We start from the raw sequence: 19,897 nt of genomic DNA, 5'->3' as shown, positions 1-19,897 counted from the left end.
GAGAAAATGATGGACTTCTGGTGGTGGGTTGAGGAGGGGCGTGGTGATTTTTTTTTACTTGCTTTTCCTTCCCTATCTAACTTCCAAATGCTAACTATTAACTGGACCTTCCAGTTACATTATAACGAGGTTTTCTACTTTGATTGTATAACTTACTTTTAACAAACCTGCCTTAGGGAGATCTAGATTTGCAAAATATGATAGCTATAAATATGTTACTAAGATTACCTGTTTTGGGTCAAGGTAGATTCTGGTGCATTAAGTAGTGGATTACACCCTGTTGTTATTTGCCAGTGTTGCGCCTGTTGCCACTGAGTTCCTAGGTATTGTTCTGTTAGTCAGCACTCCTGCCTGGCCGCCTTCCTCACCCTCTCTTTATACATCTGCACAGGTGTTGATTGAGACACTCTGCGCCCTGGGGGCTCAGTGCCGTTGGTCTGCCTGCAACATCTACTCCACTCAGAATGAGGTGGCTGCAGCGCTGGCTGAGGCTGGTAAGTTCAGCTTTTGTCCACTGTTTACCTCAAAGTAAATATCCAAACATCATTTTTACATACCAGAATTATCTTTACTGTCATGTATGTCTCGGAGCTATAAAATGTAGAGGGTAATAAAAAATGTCAAAAGGAAGGAAATGGACAGTGAAGATCCAGATCCATAGTGGAACATTATATAGTCATTTAAAATGATCTTTGTACACATTCACTTTTTTAAAAAGTGGTCTTTGTAAAGAATCTAATATGTGGAGAAATGCCTAATTCTAATGTTAAATGAATAAGAACTTTAAACTATGTGAGCTATATGAGTATGAGCTCAGCTGGTCTCCTTTCACAAAAGTTTCATCACTTTTGAGAGGACACAAGAAGTACCTTGTGTTCATTAGATCTGATAGTTCATTAGATAATTTGGTGTTCAGTATTGCACTGAAAATATATGAACTAGTTATGAGTTAGTTAAACATAAAACAATTTTTATTGTTAAAATGTTCAAAGGAAAATCACTCTGAAGTTTTTTTAAGGGTCTTCCACTTTCCTTTGATCCTCAGAAAGCAACTGTATCTCACTTTTGTTTTTCTTCTTTACTCTTTTCAGATGTTTATTGCAGAAAATTTTAGAGGTTCCCAAAGAAACCTAAAATCCTACTACACAGAGATAATATATTATCTCCTTTTTTTATTATCATATATTATCATGATATATGATAAATATATTATCATATTTCTCATTTTTTCTGTTCACTTTTTACAGAGATGAAATAAGTCTCAGTATGTATCCAATTTTATAACCTAAATATAACATTTTCAGAAGTAGTTTCCATGTCTTTCAAAAATTTGACCATATCATTTATAACAGTCATGTGACCATGTGATTTTTACTTCACTATTTTCCTAATGTTGAACATTTAGGTTGTTTCAAGATATTTGCTAACATAAGCAATGTAATGAACAACTTCATTTGGATTCCCGCTTCATTTTATCTCCTTAGAAGAAAGTTGCATATAAAAAATGACCAAAGAGGGGCTTGCCTGATGGCTCAGTGGTAAAGAATCCACCTGCCAATACAGGAGACATGGGCTTGGTCCCTGATCCAGGAAGATCCCACATGCCACGGAGCAGCTAAGCCCGTGCGCCTCAATGTTGAGCCTGTGCTCTAGAGCCCAGGAGCCGCAACTACTGAGCCCATGTGCTCAAGTACTGAAGCCTGTGTGCTCTAGAACCCATACTCCAAAACGAGAGAAGCCACCACAATGAGAAGCCCACACGCCTGCAAGTAGAGTAGTCCCTGCTCGCCACAGCTGGAGAAAAGCCCATGCAGCAACGGAGACCCAGCACGGCCAAAAATAAATAAATCATTCAAAAGAAAAATTTGACCAAAGAGAATAACATGTTAAGGTTCTAAAATACTTTTAAAAATAAAAATCCCTTAAATTCTTGCCTGATTTCTGGACTAAAGATGCTCCCTTAACTTTCTGCCCTTCGTAAGTTGTTTCCTTTCCAGAATAATTTCCGTAGCCTTTTTCTCTTCAGGTCTCAGAGATGTTGGGATAGGACAGTCCCCAAAGGAGGAATCAGCTGATATGTTTTCATCTCTACAGGAGTTGCAGTGTTTGCTTGGAAGGGCGAGTCAGAAGATGACTTCTGGTGGTGTATTGACCGCTGTGTGAACATGGATGGGTGGCAAGCCAATATGGTAATAATGCATATTCATCCTATACTCTTGACAATGGATTTCTTTCCTTTTTTCCCTCAAAGCATGGTTCCCTAAATATGTTTTGGATGTTTGGTCTTATACACTTACTTTGTTGCCAAAGTGGTTAGCTTGATACCTTTTCAAAATGGGTCTCAGTACTGAATGGAAAGGCGGGAGAAGGGTAAGACCAACTGAACACATGTGGCTCAAACACAGCAGAATGATAGAGAAGAACATGATATGGTATCTCTGTGGAGTAGAATTATGGTTTCTTTCCTCCCTGCCCCAGCTCTCCTTTTGTGTTCCAAGGGGCTGTATTTCAGGGCTCTAGACTGAAAATGAGTCTGTGATTAGCCTACTGCTACTCTTCATTATAGCCTAGAACAAACTTAGGAATCCTTTTAACCATTTTACACCAACAAATTTGACTGTGTTTCCACTATCTAAACCTGCTCTAAGGAGCTCTGAGAAGTGCTCTTCCAAAACATATAGGGCTCTCTTACTAGTGCAGAAAGTGGGTTCAAAGTTCCCCCCAGCTCTAGCAGCCTGAATGCCCATAGAAGTCTTCTGGCTGTTCTATAGATCCTGGATGATGGGGGAGACTTAACCCACTGGGTTTATAAGAAGTATCCAAACGTGTTTAAGAAGATCCGAGGCATTGTGGAAGAGAGCGTGACTGGTGTTCACAGGTAACAGATTCTGGAGTAGCTGCCCCTTGTGTCCTTGCCTCAGCAGATTCTTCTGGTCTCTTTTAGGCTTTAGGGCTGTGTTTCAGACTTGTAACTTAAATGGGAGTATTTTCATTAGATAACACTTTTGAGTTTTTACCTTTAAAAAATCAGGGAGACCCTAAAAGAAATTATTTCAGATTCTAGTTCAGACGTTTTCTCACCTGTTTATTCACTGTGATTCCCAATCAGTGCTAGGAGGTAGGGAGCGAGTATATCTTGAAAAACTGTATTCAATTTTAGATTATACTTTAATATTTGAAATTTAAAAATCTATTGTAAAACTACATGTTATACATATTATAAAAAATAAACCTGGGCAAAATATGATTTGCTTGTTGTAATACCTAAAAAATACCTGAGAGAGTATTTCTCATTTGGGGGTACCTTGCATATGCTTAAACACACACATGCACGGAACCACATCAGAATCATTGATAATCTTTATCAGAAGTAGGCGTGGGTTTGTTTGTTTTTTTAAAGATTGAGAAAATGCTTGGTCTAAGGAACTATATCCCCTTTTATGGAAGAGAAGTAAATTTCTTAAATTGAAAGATTGGTTTTATTCCTTCCAAAAAAAGTAGTGGGGGTTGGGGAAGAGAAAATGAAAAGACATGAGGAGGGATAACAAGGAAATACCTTGTTTACTGATATTCTTGGGCAAAAAATAAGACTGGGGAGGGCAGCACAGAGCTTGAAGAGAATTAGGCAGACTTTGCCAGTTACTGTGTTTTACCAGCTAACTTTGTTTTTGTTTTTGTGGCTTTCTTCTCCCTTTAGGCTGTATCAGCTCTCCAAAGCTGGGAAGCTCTGTGTTCCAGCCATGAACGTCAATGATTCTGTTACCAAACAGAAGTTTGATAACTTATACTGCTGCCGAGAATCCATTTTGGATGGGTAGGTTGAAATGTATAATTATTCATATTTGTAGGAGATAAATTTGGGTTGGGTTGTAATGTTAGTCTGATATCATTCCAGTTTTGCCCCCTGGTCTTGCAGTGGCTTTAAAAGTTTGTTAGAGGGGTTCTATCTCATATGAGCCCAACCAGCTTCTAGTTGAAGTTTTCATGGGGAGCTGCGCCACACTTACTTTCAGAGGGACTGTGTTTCAGCTGATAATGTTTGAGTTGAGCCCTTGTCTGTTTCCACAGCCTGAAGAGGACCACAGATGTAATGTTTGGTGGGAAACAAGTGGTAGTGTGTGGCTATGGTGAGGTAAGTAGCTGGGCCTCAGTGTCTGCCTTTTCACGGGCTTGTTACAAATGTTGAGTGAAGGAGATTTGTGTTGTCAGTGTAGAGTACTGATAAAGAGTTTAGAATATGCTTTTAGATAAAGTATCTCAAAATTGTAGCAAAAGTCCTTTATTCACACAAATACAGACATATGGAATGAATTGAGTTTTCAGATTGCACCACTTTGTCTTATGATATGGAATGTTGGCATCATTTCCCCCCAGTTATAACAGTAACCTTTTATGAGACTTAACTCGAGTTAAATATGTAGCATTTTGGCTCCACAGGTGGCCAGTGAAGGGTAGAATCTGAAGTGACCTATAGTTGATTATCTCTAAACTAGAACAGATGATGAGGTTATATTTATTGTCATAAGCAATGATCCACAGAAGTTCCTGAGCTGCTAGACTGTCTTGAGTTAGATACTTCTCAAGTGACAGTTAATCAAGTTTTCCTAGAATAAGAATCTGAAGGTAACCTTCAGACCAGGCTGCTCTTCCTTGGTCTCGTTTCCCTGATGGTGATACTTTTATTTCCTTTATCTCTTTTACTGTCCCAGTCTCTAGCCTTTGCTATGAAATGTCTGGTAAAATCACTTCTCTGATCACAATATAATTAGGATCAGTTTCTCCTCTGCTTGGATTGAAGCGTCTTTGCCAGGATTTGCTAGATGATTGATGGGTTCGAGGAGGTTAATTCCCATCTCCCAGAGAGCCTGCCTGCCCAAATGTGTGTGTGTGCTCTGCTCAGTTACTCAGTCGTGTCCAGCCCTTTGGACTGTAGCCCACCAGGCTCCTGTGTCCCTGGGATATTCAGGCAGGAGTACAGGCGTGGATAGCCATCCTCTTCTCCAGCAAGAGGACTGAAATGCGTTGCCATTTCCTACTCCAGGGGAATCTCACAAACCAGGGATCGAACCTGCGCCTCCTGCATTGCAGGTGGATCCTTTACCGCTGAGCCATCAGGGAAACCCATCCTAAATACCCACGCCTTAGTGGACCTGACTCTGTTTTACATCTGCAGGTGGGAAAGGGCTGCTGTGCTGCCCTCAAGGCCCTTGGAGCAATTGTCTACATCACGGAAATTGACCCCATCTGTGCGCTGCAGGCCTGGTAAGAACAGAGTGGTCATACCATTAGATTCACTCCAGGTACTTTATATTTCCAAGAGTTTGTGATTGATTGTACTGGGAAAATTCCTCAAAGAAGGAGACAGCTATAATTGCTCTGTTCTCTCCATTGTAATCATAGAGCACTCATAGAGCTTCTTGGTATTTTCCCTTCCTGGATGGAACCTTGGGGAGTTTGAAGGGGCCAGTGTGTATATTTTAGCACAGCTTATCACTTATCATTCCAGTGAGGTAGCCCTACTTCAGAAACAGATTTGCCTCATTTTGTGACCAGCTTCTGTCCCACTTTTGCTCATAGTATTCCTTTCTTTTCTTCCAGCATGGATGGGTTCAGGGTGGTAAAGCTAAATGAAGTCATCCGGCAAGTTGATGTTGTAATAACTTGCACAGGTGAGTGTCAGAGCTTTGTGTTAGTCACTCAGTCATGTCTGACTCTCTAACCCCATGACTGTAACCTGCTAGGCTCTTCTGTCCGGGAATTCTCTAGGCAAGAATACTAGAGTGGATAGCCATTCCCTTCTCCAGGGGATCTTCCTGACCCAGGGATGGAACCCAGGTCTCCTGCACTGCAGGGAATTTCTTTACTGTCTCAGCTATCAGGGAAGCCCAGCAGTGCTTTGGTGTACATGAAAGAGTATTAACTGAGGTTAAATCTTGAATGTGATCTAGTTGACTTTTATATAAAGTAAGTAAGACCTGTGTCCTACATAAAAGTCTGAGAACTAGAGTAAGCAGTCAGAACCTTAACATATTTTCTGGAACAAAGAGCCCTTTTTCTTGATGTCTTTATGTACTGCTTGATCTTAAAAGGAAATAACTGAACCTTAAAGAGCTGTTATGCAACACACATGTCTTTCCTCACATGCTCTTTAGTGCCAGGAGTTCTCTTTCCCATGTTTTAACTGAAAGTCAGTACCTTTCCCCCACAGGATCTCTTTGCTCAGCTACTCTGTTTTACTTTTAGGAAATAAGAATGTAGTGACACGGGAGCATTTGGATCGCATGAAAAACAGTTGTATCGTATGCAATATGGGCCACTCAAACACAGAAATTGATGTGGTAAGGTTTCTCTTACCTGTTGCTAGACCTTTTTCCCTTCTTCCATTATAGCCAGTCAGCTTCGCTCTCTTCCTTTCAGACCAGCCTCCGCACTCCTGAGCTGACGTGGGAGCGAGTACGTTCTCAGGTGGATCATGTCATCTGGCCGGACGGCAAACGTGTCGTCCTTCTGGCAGAGGTGCACATCCTGAAGGGTTTGGGCCGCGCAGCAGTGGGCTTAGCCCCCGGGGAGGGGTGGCGGGGTAAACACGTTCGGCCAGTTTTTCCCTGAGCTCTATCTTTGGATGGAAGTATATTTCTCAAATATAGTCTGGTCCCCAAAATAGAATCACTCAAAAAGTATCTACTTTTTACTAAACAACACACTACTTCCTGACCACAACTGATTCCTTAGTGTGTCAGACTCAGGTGGACTTACAGAAAATAAGATAAAACCTAGAGTCCTGATTTGTAACTGTACTTCTTCCTCTACCAGCTGAGTCGAGAGGGGTATAAAGTCCTTTCCTGCATTTGTGTGGCTTTCGAGATGGGACAGGGGTCACACAACTCACCCCAGGGCTCTGTTCCCACATTTCAGGGTCGTCTGCTCAACCTGAGCTGCTCCACGGTTCCCACCTTTGTTCTGTCCATCACAGCTACAACACAGGTACGTGACCAAATGTCAGCCTAGCCCGCACTGAGATGACTGGATCTGGGCCTGGATCCGAGTTCCAGTGAGAGCGTGGCCTCCTATGTTCTTAGCAGCCTGTTTTCTTCAAGTTACAAGTTGTAAAGATTTAGGCTTTCTCAAGTATAGAAAATAATCATTAGTTAGAGTCAGTGTTTGTGTTCCTTTGCGTTAACTATTTTCATTAGGAATACAGTGTTCCAGCTTAGTTGTGTTTAGTCTGTTCTTTTATTAGGACCTAAACAAAAGCACCAATAAATCCTCTTATGATGTGTGCTGGTGTTTATTATAGTCGACGTCCTGGGTGCTGCCACTGTGGTAGTTCACTGAGTACTTACCCCAGGACCTTGTTAAACCTAGTTTTATTTTAATGTCCCTAAGAACTGTTTCTGTGTTTTCTGACCCACTTTTCCTGCCTTAGGCTTTGGCACTGATAGAACTCTATAATGCGCCTGAGGGACGATACAAACAAGATGTATACTTGCTCCCTAAGAAAATGGGTGAGTGAAGACAGTAGAAACCTGTGTTGGTCCCTAGACTGTTGCGTGGTTTGGTAAAATGAGTATCATGAAAAGCATTGGATTTAGAGTCAGGATTATAATCCCTCTTCTGGCACTTAATGGTTTTCGGACCTCAGGACAAGTTCTAATCTCCATGAACCTCAGTTTCTTTATCAGTAAGTTGAGAATACATCCATTGCAAAATTGTAGCAAGAAATACAGCTAATGAGTAAAGGTGCTTTAGCACAGTGGTTTAGGGTAGACGCTCTTATCCCAAGTAGTTTATGAAGTTTAGTAAACTTAACTACCACTGATTACAGCCAGGGACCAAAATGGAAGAAACAGAAACCAAGTCTAGGTTTTATTGTCCATCCTGTATGAGACATACAAACAGTCTCCTGTCATTGCAGCAGTCAGCAGTGCTGTATTCACATGACATAATACATCTAACACATTAGATCCTTACCTTTCCAGATAGGATGCCAATCTCCCCTCTCATTCGTCAGCCCAAACCCCTGTCCTCTTAAAGCTGAAAACCACCTTGGTTTTGTCCCCTCCAGCAGCTTACCTCAGATTGCTTTTTGGTTTTTAATTCATATTCATAAAGGTAAAAGCCCAGGAAGCTTATCTATGGAAAACTAATATAGTTGTGCCAGCTGCCTTAGAAATCCGTAATCCAAAGATTTGAGGCCGTAATGGATCTTACTCTAAGTAAGTGTTGATGACTTAACTCTTTTGAGCTTACTAGGATCCACCTTGATTCAGAATTTGACTATAATTCAGCTAAGGAATTTGTTGCAGGAAGGTGAGGGTAGTACGTGGTATGTTGGCCATTGAGGTAAACCCAAAAGCTTTACCAGAGAAGAATGGAGGGTGCAAGTTGCCGTATTTTGTCACCCTGGCAAATGGCTTTCCTAATACGTTCTGGTTGTACTGAAAGATACCTTAAAGACAACCTTGAGTGGTTTTTTAATTAGGCAGATATTCCAAGTTAGATTCTTTCAGGGTTATTCCAAGCTTGTCCTCTCTCTCAGAAAGCTTCAGATGAAATAATGGGAGGTTAGACCCTGAGAGGCATAATTTAAATGGAGTCTGCTCCCTGCTGCTTTGTTCTTCTTAGATGAGTACGTTGCCAGCTTGCACCTGCCATCATTTGATGCCCACCTGACAGAGCTGACAGATGACCAAGCAAAATATCTGGGACTCAACAAAAATGGGCCATTCAAACCCAATTATTACAGGTAATTTGGGGGAAAGTAAATGAAAAGATATTCTCCCTGATATAATGCCAAGCAGACTTTTCTAAATAGTATTATAGCTGATTTTAAAATGTACAAGAACTCTGCCCCCACACTAAAAAGCAAACAGAGAAATTATTTATCTAGTAGTAGATGTAAAGAAGTCAGTAAAAAGAAGATATAAAAAAAAATTCTAAAATTTTGGAGCTTGAACCTCCCCCACAGAGATTCTGATAGATTTAGTCTAGAATGGGGCCCAGGCTTATTTTGTAAAATGTCTTCAGATTATTTTAACATATTGTCACATTGAAAATCACTGACTTATTAGGGAGTAGGAGAGAAAGCTAGAGATGGCATTGTTGGAAATCCTGGGGAATGACTGCAGGAATCCCTGGCCTGATTTTTGATTCTTCTCTTGGAACTCTCATGTGGAAGACACAAGTGCTAACCAGTCACTCTTTCTTTACAGATACTAATGGACCATATTACCAAGGACCAGAACACATGAACCACACAATTCTAAAAGAAATATTTTTTAAGATAACTTTTATTTTCTTCCTAATCCTTTCCTTTTGATTTTTTTTTCCTATAATTTCTTTCTTGTTTTTTTCATCTCATTATCCAAGTTCTACAGACCACACAGGAACTTGCTTCATGGCTCTTTAGATGAAACTGAGATTAAAGGTTTCTCACCCTAGTCACTAAAGAAGGATTTTACTCTCCCAGCCCAGAAAGGTGGTCCTTTCTTTTCCATTTCTGGGGACTTAATAGTCTTAATTGGGTACCTTATTAACAGGAGATGCTAAGGTACCGTCTGTGTGGAACAATCTGCAATGTCTAAATTGCCTTAAAAGAGCCCATTTCTCAGCTGCTGGAATCAGTACTCTTTCACTTCTTCAGAGGAGCAGGGATGGCACCTACCAGGCAGGTAGGTTAGACGTAGGTGGTGCATGTTAATTTCCCCTAGATGTTCCAAGCCCTGTTTCCTGTGTAAAGGTGGTATGTTTGGTTCGGAGACGTATACTAGTGAGCGTTGCTTGTTAAGACCCAGTAGGCCCACTTGGATTTAGTACAGCCCTTCCTCCACTCCCACCAGACCCTCTCATTTTCCAGATTTTCAACCAGACTATTCTGTTAAGTTGAATTTTGTCCCCTAGCATTTATTTCTGTTTTTGTTTTAGGGTTTTTTTTTTTTTTTAAGTAAGAAAAATGTTTAGTCTTAATATTGAGGAGCTGCTTGAGTGATTAGTTGTTATCAATTTATCTTTTGAACCTTTGGAGCTAAAAGTACAGAGTTGAGTCTAGAGAAATGCTGATTTCAAACTCTGATAATCCCAGTTTCTAGCCCATAGTTCATAGCATCAATGAACTGGGGCCATAATAGCGGATTTTATCAGCTCTGCCCATCAGCTTGTGCTGGAAGCAAATTTCTTGAGTCATTAGTTAGTATATAGCACTGAACTCTCTTTAAGAGCAAATTTCTGATCAGCTGTGCTTCTGCAGTTTAAAATATTTAAAGGGAGGTAGGTGTGGATGGGAGGAGGAAGGCTAAATTGGGCCAGGGCGAGGGAAATTAGCTCTGTTTAACTTGTCTGGGACATTAGGCCCCATATAACTTTAGTTTTACAGAAGCAGTACCACTTTTGATTTACACGTGACACAGAAGATGTGTGAACTGAGACCTCAAAGGGCAGTTTGTGCATAGAGTAATCAGTATGTCCTGGCTCACGCTCTCTAAGAATCCCCAGAGAGGCGCTCTCAGAGATCAGCGAGATGATGTATTCCCCTGCCATGAACCCTGCTTACCAGCATTTCTGCATGGTCAGACGAGCTCTATGCTCATGAGCTTTAAGTGCATAATTATCCAGGATTCTAAATCCTCAACTTGTTCTAGCTTGTGATCCTTCAAAGTTGGGTCAGGCATTAGTGCTAGATACTAGAAATTTTCATTTCCCTATTGCCATTGATCAGAGAGACAGGCATTAATTAAAAACAGAAATATAAGAAAGGAAAGCTTCCACCCTGTGACTTCCTATCAGGGGACAGTGATCTTGCCAAAAATTTTTTCCCTTTCCTTTTTCTCCCCACCCTGCCCCTTCCCACTCCTTGCCAGTGCAACCATGCTTTCTTCTCTGTAGATGCTAACAGTTCAAGCCCTTTTCCCAGGGCATTTAACCAGCCAATCAGAACAGCACATCCTTTAGGGGAGATAACCTGGCCAACAGTGGTATCCATCATGTCAGCTCTGCTGGAGGGAAGGGGCTCAGGTCCTGCTGCCCTCTGGCTTGCCCCCTGCTCCCATATCTATTACTGTGTCCATAGGAATACTCGGTAAGGGCTCCGTCTCTGTCAAGCCATGTAACAAAGGACACTGTGGGAAGATGTCTGGCATCAGAGGGAGCATGTGGAGAGCAACTTAGGAGGAACAAGTTTATTTTGTATTGAATGATTTTTAATGAATGCAATATTAATCCTTGCAGATGAGCAATAATCATTAAAGTCAATTAAAATGATAAGACCTCATTGGAATCCTGTGTCATTCTTGGTTGAACAACACCTTCATTTAGAATCTATTTTCCAAGATGAGACAAGTCATGAGTCAGTCAGCAATATCTAAGAGAGATTTTTTAGGACCTAGTATGTAGAGGAACAGGCTAGATGCAGAGTTCCTCAGTAATATCTTAAATTTTGTTTCTGCTCTGTGCCCAGCATTGGGTCTGAACACTTTGACTCTAACTTCGTTCCTTCAACTTGCTGCCTAAAATTCAGGCCTCCTCAGGTACACAGTCACCTTCATAAGACCCTGTACCTAATTCTTAAAAAATGCCTCCAAAGTTATGTAAGTTTTAGCCCATCCCCACCCCACACCATACCTGTATCCATCTCTGAAGTAGTCTCCATATTTTCTGATTTAACAGTGTATCTGTTAATATTGTTCAAAAGTAATACCTTTTCTATTTTATTAAACTGACCCCAAACAATGTTGATGTTTGCAGTACAGATTGGTAAAATGAGTGTTTTTAGTTCTGCAAGGTTTTATCCATGCACATAAATCCAAATATAAGATAAACTTCACATTGCCTAGAGTGAAACTTTTTAAAAAACTGTTTCCTGAATCTGTTTGATAACTTTATAAAAAGTTTATCTATTATAATGGGAAAATATTTGGAAGTTAAGTATTTGAATATAAAGAATTTAAATGAACTGTTGACTGTGCAGTTTTATAAAATTAATTCTTCAAAGTGTCTTGTATTGCTTTCCATGTGCTAGGAACTGTTTTAGATATTTGGGATACATCAGTGAAAACCAGGATCTCTTCCTTTACCCACAGTTCAACATTAGGTAGGGCTGCCATCCCAAATGGGTTCCCAGCCTGGAATGTGTGGGTGAGAGCTGGGATGTGGCCTAGTTCTGGGAGTCTTCTTACACTTGGGATGGGGAGGACATCCATGCAGGAAATGGATGGCAATGTTGGATTGTGTAGGAAAAGGGAACTCGATTAAACTGAAGAAATACTAAGGATAATGGAAGCCAGCTCTCTGATTTTTAGAGGAGTTGTTATCAGAAAGGGAAAAGACTAGAACAAACTCTAGTGTTGAGTTTGAATAGGAGGTACAGGGTTTTGGTGTGAACCCATGAATTTCAACATAAAGAAACGGGAATGGGTGTATGTACAAACATTCCCTGGCTCTGTCTACTAAGTGAGCCTTGGAGCAGCAGTTCCCCTCTTCCTCCAGTGCAGTGCATGCTCCTAGCATCCAGATTCAAGCACTACATTCTCCACTTAAAGGAGTGAGGACTCTGGAGAAATGGCTGATTCTATGGCTGTGCAGAAGTACATGAAGAGCAGGAAAGCAAGGAAGTACTCAAAAAATGATTGCATGTCAAAAGGACACAGAAACCAATCTTTAAGGGACTTATACTGGGCAAATCTGGAAAAATCTGAGCATCCGAGTAATGGTTTATAAAGCACTGAATAGAAGAGGAAACTATAAGTCTATACTGACATAAATAAATCAGTAGTTTAATAAAGAATGAGATATATAAGTAATTACAGAACACTTCTCCATAAAACACTTCTTAACACATTATTGACCAGAGACATATTAATATACCTTTTGTTACCTGCATATTATTGACCAGAGACAACATCAATACGTTTTTAGAGAGTGATACAATTAACATTACCATGCTAAATTGTTAAGAGATTGAAATTGATCAAGGGTTCATTATACAACTCAATGATTGTCTTTATCATTCACGTTTTGCTTCATTAGGTTTTTGTTCCAACCTTGTGTATATTAGTAACACAAAATTATTACTGGAAAATTTTCAAAAGTGATGCATCATGAACTTTTGAGTGAAGAATTTTTCAGTGAATTTTATGCAGATTCTTTCTCTGATTGTCCGAGCTGTTACATACTAGTATCTCAGAAGATGGTAGTTCTTCAGAATCTAGTTCTGATTCAGGCAGTCCTGGCGGGATTCAGATTTCAGTGTCCATAAGGGAAGTTTTGAACATAACCCACAGTCATTAGTTTATGTAATGTCTATGACCACTTTCATTCACAATGGCAGAGTTGAGGAGGCATAACCAAATGGCCCACTAAGTCCGAAATAGTCCTCAATGTAAAAACTTGGCTGACCCTAGGCCTAAAGTTTATGTTAGGAATAAAGGGACAAAGGGAACGATGTATCTGAAGGCATCTACTGCTGCTGCTAAGTTGCTTCAGTCGTGTCCGACTCTGTGACCCTATGGACTGTAGCCCACCAGCTGCTCTCTGCGTGGGATTTTCCAGGAAGAATACTGAAGAGGATTGCCATGCCCTCCTCCAGGGGCTCTTCCTGACCCAGGGGTCGAACTTGCATCTGTTATGTCTCCTGCATCGGCAAGCAAGTTTTTTTACCACTAGCACCACCTGGGAAGCCCCCTGAAGGCATTTGACTTGCGTTCTATTAGGTAAGAAGAGGAAGTCTGTGACAGCAGAAAATGAGAGAATGAAAGCATCAGAAAATAGCATTAAAACATCTACATTTCCATATGTAAAATTAGATAGCCAGTGGAAATTTGCTGTATGATGCAGGGAGCTCAAATCCAGTGCTCTGTGACAACCTAGAGGGGTAGAATGGTGTGGGAGGTGGGAAGGAGGTTCAAGAGGGAGAGGACATACATATACCTTAGGTGATTTATGTAGATAGATGTACGCCAGAAATCAACACCATATTGTAAAGCAATTATCCTCCAATTAAAAATAAGTTAAAAAAGAGAATACACCCCTTGAAGTATACATGACATTCTAAAAAAAGGAGAATGAATATCAAAGAGTGTTCTAGTCTAAGGGCATGCATGCTAAGTTGCTTCACTCGTGTCTGATTCTTTGCGACCCCGTGGACTGTAGCCCACCAGGCTTTTCTGTCCATGGGATTCTCTAGGCAAGAATACTGGGATAGGTTGCCATTTCCTTCTCCAGGGACTCTTTCTGACACAGGGATTGAACCCGTGTCTCCTGCATTGGCAGGCTGATTCTTTATCACTGAGGCACCGTGGATTAACTTCTTTTTTCTTCCCTGGTGGCTCAGATGGTAAAGAATCTGGGATCAGGAAATCTCAGCAAACCAATAAAGCAATTTTAAAATATTTTAAGGGATTTCACTGGCTGTCCAATGGTTAAGACTGCACTGCCAATGCAGGGGGGCAACCATTGTTTGATCCCTGGTTGGGGAACTAAGATCCCACATGGCCAAAAGATAAATAATAATTTTAAAATTATTAACAATTTTCTGACTCCAATTTAGAGTGTGTAGTCAATTTAAAGTTAGTAATCAATTTTAAGTTGCAATCAATTTTTTTGTATATATGCAGTATTGGAAGTTACACAATTGGAACGTTTAATAATGGTATTTTGTTTATTTTGCTTTATTTTTGTTTGTTCTCCACTGCAACCACCAGGTGGCGAGTTTTCTCATTGTCTGGTTGTCGGGTAGGGTCTCTGGCCAACAAAGGATAATAAAATAGGTTCACAATTCCTTCTCTGAAACTCCTGTGTTTTAAAATTGAGAATATTTTAGATTTTTAGGAAATACACAAATATATAATTTATTATGTTATACCTCTTATGTGGATGTGGAGCAGCACTCCATAGACAAGTTCAGTTCAGTTGCTCAGTCGTGTCCGACTCTGCAGCCCCATGGACTGCAGCACACCAGGCCTCCCTGTCCATCACCAACTCCCAGAGTTTACTCAAACCCATGTCCATTGAGTCAGTGATGCCTTCTAACCAACTCTGTCATCCCCTTCTCCTCCTACCTTCAATCTTTCCAAGCATCAGGGTCTCCCCTCCCTAAATCGAGCCTCTAGAAAAGACCACAGCCTTGGCCAATAGCTTGACCATAACTTCAGGAGAGACCTTGACAAAGACTCTCCACTTGACCAAACTCTAGTCAGGGTCCTCTGGCCTTTCTTCTTGACTAGGCCTTGACCTTGGCCCCATCTTGAATAGCTCAGTTGTAACAAGGATCCAGCTAGGTCACTCTAGCAAGAATCCCTTCACCCTTGCTATCTGATCATATTCCCCATCCCCTATCCACGCTGTCTGATCACCCTAGGCTGACTTCAGCAAGAATTCTATTCAATTAACTCAGCAAGAGTTCCCCTACCCTTGATGTCTCCTCTGAGTAACTTTTCACTCACCGACCCCTTCATTCCACTGTGGGCTACAAATTCCCAGCTGTCTGTCACACTTGGAGTTGAGCCCAACCTCTCTTGCCTATTCCAGTAGCGTTGATACCTCTCTCAATTGTCCAGAAGTACATTTTAACAAATGTCAAGAATAATTTTTTTTTTAACAACCTTGAGCTGGAGGCACCTGGCTAAGCCATCTCCAGACTCTTGACCCATAGAAACTATGAGATAATAAATGGGTTTGTTGTTGTTGTTTGGTGTGTTTTTGTTGGCTGCATCAGGTCTTAGTTGCAGGGCATGGGCTTAGTAGTTGCAGCTTGTGGGCTTAGTTGCCCCTTGGCGTATAGCATCTCAGTTCCCCGACCAGAGGTTGAACCCACATCCCTGAATTGGAAGGCAGACTGAAACCCCTAGGCCAGCAGGAAAATTGTTTGTCGTGGCAGTCCGAACACAAGTTGGAAAAGAATTTCCAGACACAAGACAGAATGAGAGGAGAATAGAGTTTATTAGAGTGGGTGATGCTGTTACAGCCATGGGCCAGCTCAAGGGAGAGCTGATGTTTTTCATGGGCTAGTAGCCAATTTTCATAGCCTCAAGAGAAAGAAAATTCCTGTTGGAAGGGTAGCATTTGATGATTTGTTAGGGTGCTATATAGAGTGAGTACTGGGGTGGGTGTTTTTGACTAATGGGTCAGGAAGCTGGCTGGCGATGATGAGGGGGGCTTTTGGCAATGGTTACAAAGGGGATTAGTCAGTTTCAGAGGTGACCTTGGTTCTGGGTTCTGTGTCTATGTCTTTGGCACAAAGCCTGGCACCTGTGGCCTTGGGATAGGACTCCACACTATTGTTTTAATCCTCTGTTAGAATAATTTGCTACACAGAACTAGAAACTAATGTGTGGTGTATCCTGGATACTGTGATGCACTGCCCCAAATCCCCCTCCAGGACTGCGGCTCTTATTCTTCTACTGCCAGGAAAGCTGGCTGCTGGTAGTTCACAGATGGATGAATGTGAAACACCTTGCCCAGTATCTGACACCCTATAGACACACTGCTGCTGCTGCTAAGTCGCTTCAGTGGTGTCTGACCCTGTGCGACCCCATAGACGGCAGCCCACCAGGCTCCTCTGTCCCTGGGATTCTCCAGGTAAGAATACTGGAGTGGGTTGCCATTTCCTTCTCTGATTTAATCCCTAAGTCACGCCTAACTCTTTGGAACCTCATGGACCATAGCCCACCAGGCTCCTCTGTCTATGGGATTTCCCAGGCAAGAATACCGGAGTGGGTTGCCGTTTCCTGCTCCTCTATAGAACACAGTATGTGCCAATTTCCTTCTACAGTGCCCAGCTGGAACAACAACTATGTTTTTGACAGTACCTACAATGCTATAATAGCTCACACCTGAAATTTCATTTCCTCTGGTTTCTTGAACCATGACCGCTTCTGGTAAAGGAAGGGCCTTCTCATCATAGGCATCACCTCTTGGTAACAAAAATAATTCTCTTTTGAAAACAATGATTTATTATTTTTAAAAAAGGTTTCCAATAAATTAGCTCATTTGATCCATAGCCTCAGAGAGAGGTGGTATTATTCTCACTTTGTAGGTGAGGAAAGAAGATTGGAAATCCATCAAGGCACTTCTGCAACTTCTACCCTCTACTGAATTGTGCTTCTCTGAAAGTGTCTTAGCCAGTGAGGGAGGGGGAGTTCACCAGCTGTGCTTCAGCTCCTTCACACTGGAGATTCCTCTTCCTACCAAATGCCACATGGACTACAGTTCAAGTTTTTCTCAGGGTGAAGTGAGTACTCTCTGGAACTCAAAGTGGTACTAATTTAAGTAGCTCTCCAATTTAGAATTCTTGTGTTAGTCACAGCTTGGAGACCCTGCTTTCATTCAGGAAATATTTCCACACAAGCTGGGACAATTCTTATTAAAAAAAAAAAAAAAAAAGGCATGTTACTTCTCAATATGAAGTTTAAACAAGCAAGAAAAACTGGAAACAACCCATATATTTATCAGCAGGTGATTGGATAAACAATGGAATACTATTTATGTACTATTGATATCAGGCAACAAGATGAATGAATTTCAAAATAATTATGTTGAGTGAAAGAATCCAGACAAAGAAAGAATCCAGATTCTGTTATTGTAAACTGTAGAAAATGCAAGCTAATCGGTAGTGTCAGAAAATTAACAGTGGTTAACTGGGAATGGGAGAGGGACACAGGAATGAGTAGGAGAGAGGATTACCAAGAAAATTTCTGGGGATGATGGATTTGTTATCTTTAAAATTTTTTTTTTTTTTACTCTGTGGCTGCACTGGGTCTTTGTTGCTGTGCTGTCTTTAACTGTGGTGACCAGGGCTGTTCTCTAGTTTTGGTGTGCAGAGTTCTCTTTGTGGTGGCTTCTCTTTGCCGTGGAGCATGACTCTAGGGCACATGGGATTCAGTAGTTTGGGTGCACAGGCTTAATTCCCGTGCAGCATATGGGATCTTCCCAGACCAGAGGTCTGAACCCATCTCCCCTGCATTGGCAGGCAGATTCGTAACCACTGGACCACCAGGGAAGTTCTTGTCTTGAATATGGTCATGATTTTATGTGTTTATACATATGTCAAAACATATCAAATTGTATACTTCAAACATATGTGGTTTATTGTACATAAATTATACCTCAAAAAATAGCACCTTAATAATAAAATTTTCAAAAACACAGAAAAGTATAAAGAAGGAAATGAAAATAATGTAAGCTTCTACCATCTAGAAATTAAACCTACTACAATTTTGTGTATTTCCTTCCAGTCTTTTTTTCTATACACACACACATCACACACAAGCACAATGAGAACCAACTGTATATTCAATTATATCATAAGTACTTTCCTATGCCACTAAAAATTCTTAATATTAAACATAAATATTAATGACTTCTCCATAGTCAATCTTTTGCTTGCCCCATTACTTACTTAGCTGTTTTCTTATTGACTATTTTTCAAATTAGGTTGTACCAACTTTACACTATTGAAAATATTGTAAAGTAATTAGCCTCCAACTAATAAAAATAAATGAAAAAAAAATAGAAAAATAAAATAGATACATTAATTAAAACAAATAAATAAATAAAACTCAATTTAAAACTGAAAAAAAAAGAAAATATCACTGCCTGGAAAATCATCACACAATATCTTTGTCTAAAGTTTTATCTCCTTAGAACTTATCACTAAATGTGGAATTACTGGGACTTTCCTGGTGGTCCAATGGTTAAGAATCCTCCTTCCAATGTAGGAGATGCAGGTTCAATCCCTGGTTGGGAAACTAAGATCCCATATGTTGGGGTGTAACTAAGCCAGCGTGCCACAACTACTGAACCCTTGCACCAAAACTAGAGAAGGCCCTGTGCTCCAAGGACCCAGTGCAGCCAAAAATAATAAAAACAATTTTTTTAAGTGGAATTACTAAATCAAAATATTCCTTATTCTGAATGTAGCTGAAATAGTGTACTGTTCAAAGGTCTAAATTTTTCCCCAGGTGATACAACTTGTGGTAATAAGTCTTGGAACTTGATCAAAGCTTCTAAGCTTTTGGTCAGTCTTGGAACGTGACCAAATTGTGGTCACTGAAACTAGATGTCAGGTGTTTGGTTGTGTGGGGTTTGCTGGTATTATCTAAGAATTCTCTCCGCTTTGGTCCTTTTCCTGCAAATTCTTTAGTTTTTCCTATCAGCTCGAACCAGCTCAACTTGGATGAAATGCTAATTTATAAAATATATTACTGGATTTGAAAAGGAACTGGACCAAAGGACAGGAACATAGGTAGGAGGAAGTACCAACATAGCAGCTTGGGATTTATTCATTATTTTGCAACAAAGACTTTTAAAGCAACTACCAGGTGGGACCTTGGCAGAAATCATTCAAGAGTTGCATCACAATGACTTTCCAAGAACTGAGCAGTCAAAATGTAGTTCTGGAGAAACAAGGATAAATAAAATGCTTTTAAGGATTTCACAACACAGTGTCAGGTAATTACTACACATCACCTCTGAGGTGTCAAATGGGCATCTCAAAATGACATGTCCAAAACAGACATTTTGATTTTCCAAACCTATTTTCTTCCAGCTTCTCTATTTTAATAAGCAATACAACCACCCATTCAGTTGCTCAAGCCAAAAATTTAGGACTCATCCTTTATTCCTTTCTATTCTGCTGATAGGATTCCAGTCTTTCAGCAGATCTACCTACACACCCCAATCCTTTCTCCAAAAGCAGCAGAAGGTCAACACTTTCTGATGGTTTTCCATTTTACTTAAAATAAAATACAGACTACTTTCTATGCTTTTCTAGGCCCTATATTAATCTGGCCCCAGCATTTAAATGGCCCTCATCTCCTACTGTTCTTCTTCTGGCTCACTCAGTTCCTGCCAAGCCACCTAGGAGGCCCTGCAGTTAGGGGGTCCCTCTGTCTGGATATCCATGGAT

At 40.6% G+C, this 19,897-nt stretch overlaps 1 protein-coding gene across 2 annotated transcripts in view; it reads left to right on the top strand.

The window, feature by feature from the left end:
- AHCYL1 (adenosylhomocysteinase like 1) overlaps positions 1 to 11,261 on the top strand; it is a 40,625-nt gene extending 29,364 nt beyond the window's left edge. The window contains exons 5-17 of one of the 2 annotated variants that reach the window (XM_043876589.1): positions 392 to 494; positions 2,095 to 2,189; positions 2,772 to 2,878; positions 3,698 to 3,814; positions 4,069 to 4,132; positions 5,174 to 5,262; positions 5,599 to 5,669; positions 6,244 to 6,338; positions 6,418 to 6,516; positions 6,916 to 6,984; positions 7,427 to 7,505; positions 8,626 to 8,746; positions 9,213 to 11,261. In XM_043876589.1, the coding sequence (XP_043732524.1) occupies positions 392 to 494; positions 2,095 to 2,189; positions 2,772 to 2,878; positions 3,698 to 3,814; positions 4,069 to 4,132; positions 5,174 to 5,262; positions 5,599 to 5,669; positions 6,244 to 6,338; positions 6,418 to 6,516; positions 6,916 to 6,984; positions 7,427 to 7,505; positions 8,626 to 8,746; positions 9,213 to 9,219 (1,116 nt within the window). In that variant the 3' untranslated portion in view covers positions 9,220 to 11,261. Of the gene's footprint in view, positions 1 to 391; positions 495 to 2,094; positions 2,190 to 2,771; positions 2,879 to 3,697; positions 3,815 to 4,068; positions 4,133 to 5,173; positions 5,263 to 5,598; positions 5,670 to 6,243; positions 6,339 to 6,417; positions 6,517 to 6,915; positions 6,985 to 7,426; positions 7,506 to 8,625; positions 8,751 to 9,212 lie in introns of those variants that run through there. The other variant, XM_043876591.1, reaches the window with a different exon arrangement.
- Positions 11,262 to 19,897: the final 8,636 nt, after the last annotated feature.

Source organism: Cervus elaphus, chromosome 20 (genome assembly GCF_910594005.1).
Source record: "Cervus elaphus chromosome 20, mCerEla1.1, whole genome shotgun sequence".
NCBI classification, from domain to species: domain Eukaryota; kingdom Metazoa; phylum Chordata; class Mammalia; order Artiodactyla; family Cervidae; genus Cervus; species Cervus elaphus.
Note: the sequence above shows the minus strand (reverse complement) of the source record. Positions and strands in the feature narration are given on the sequence as shown.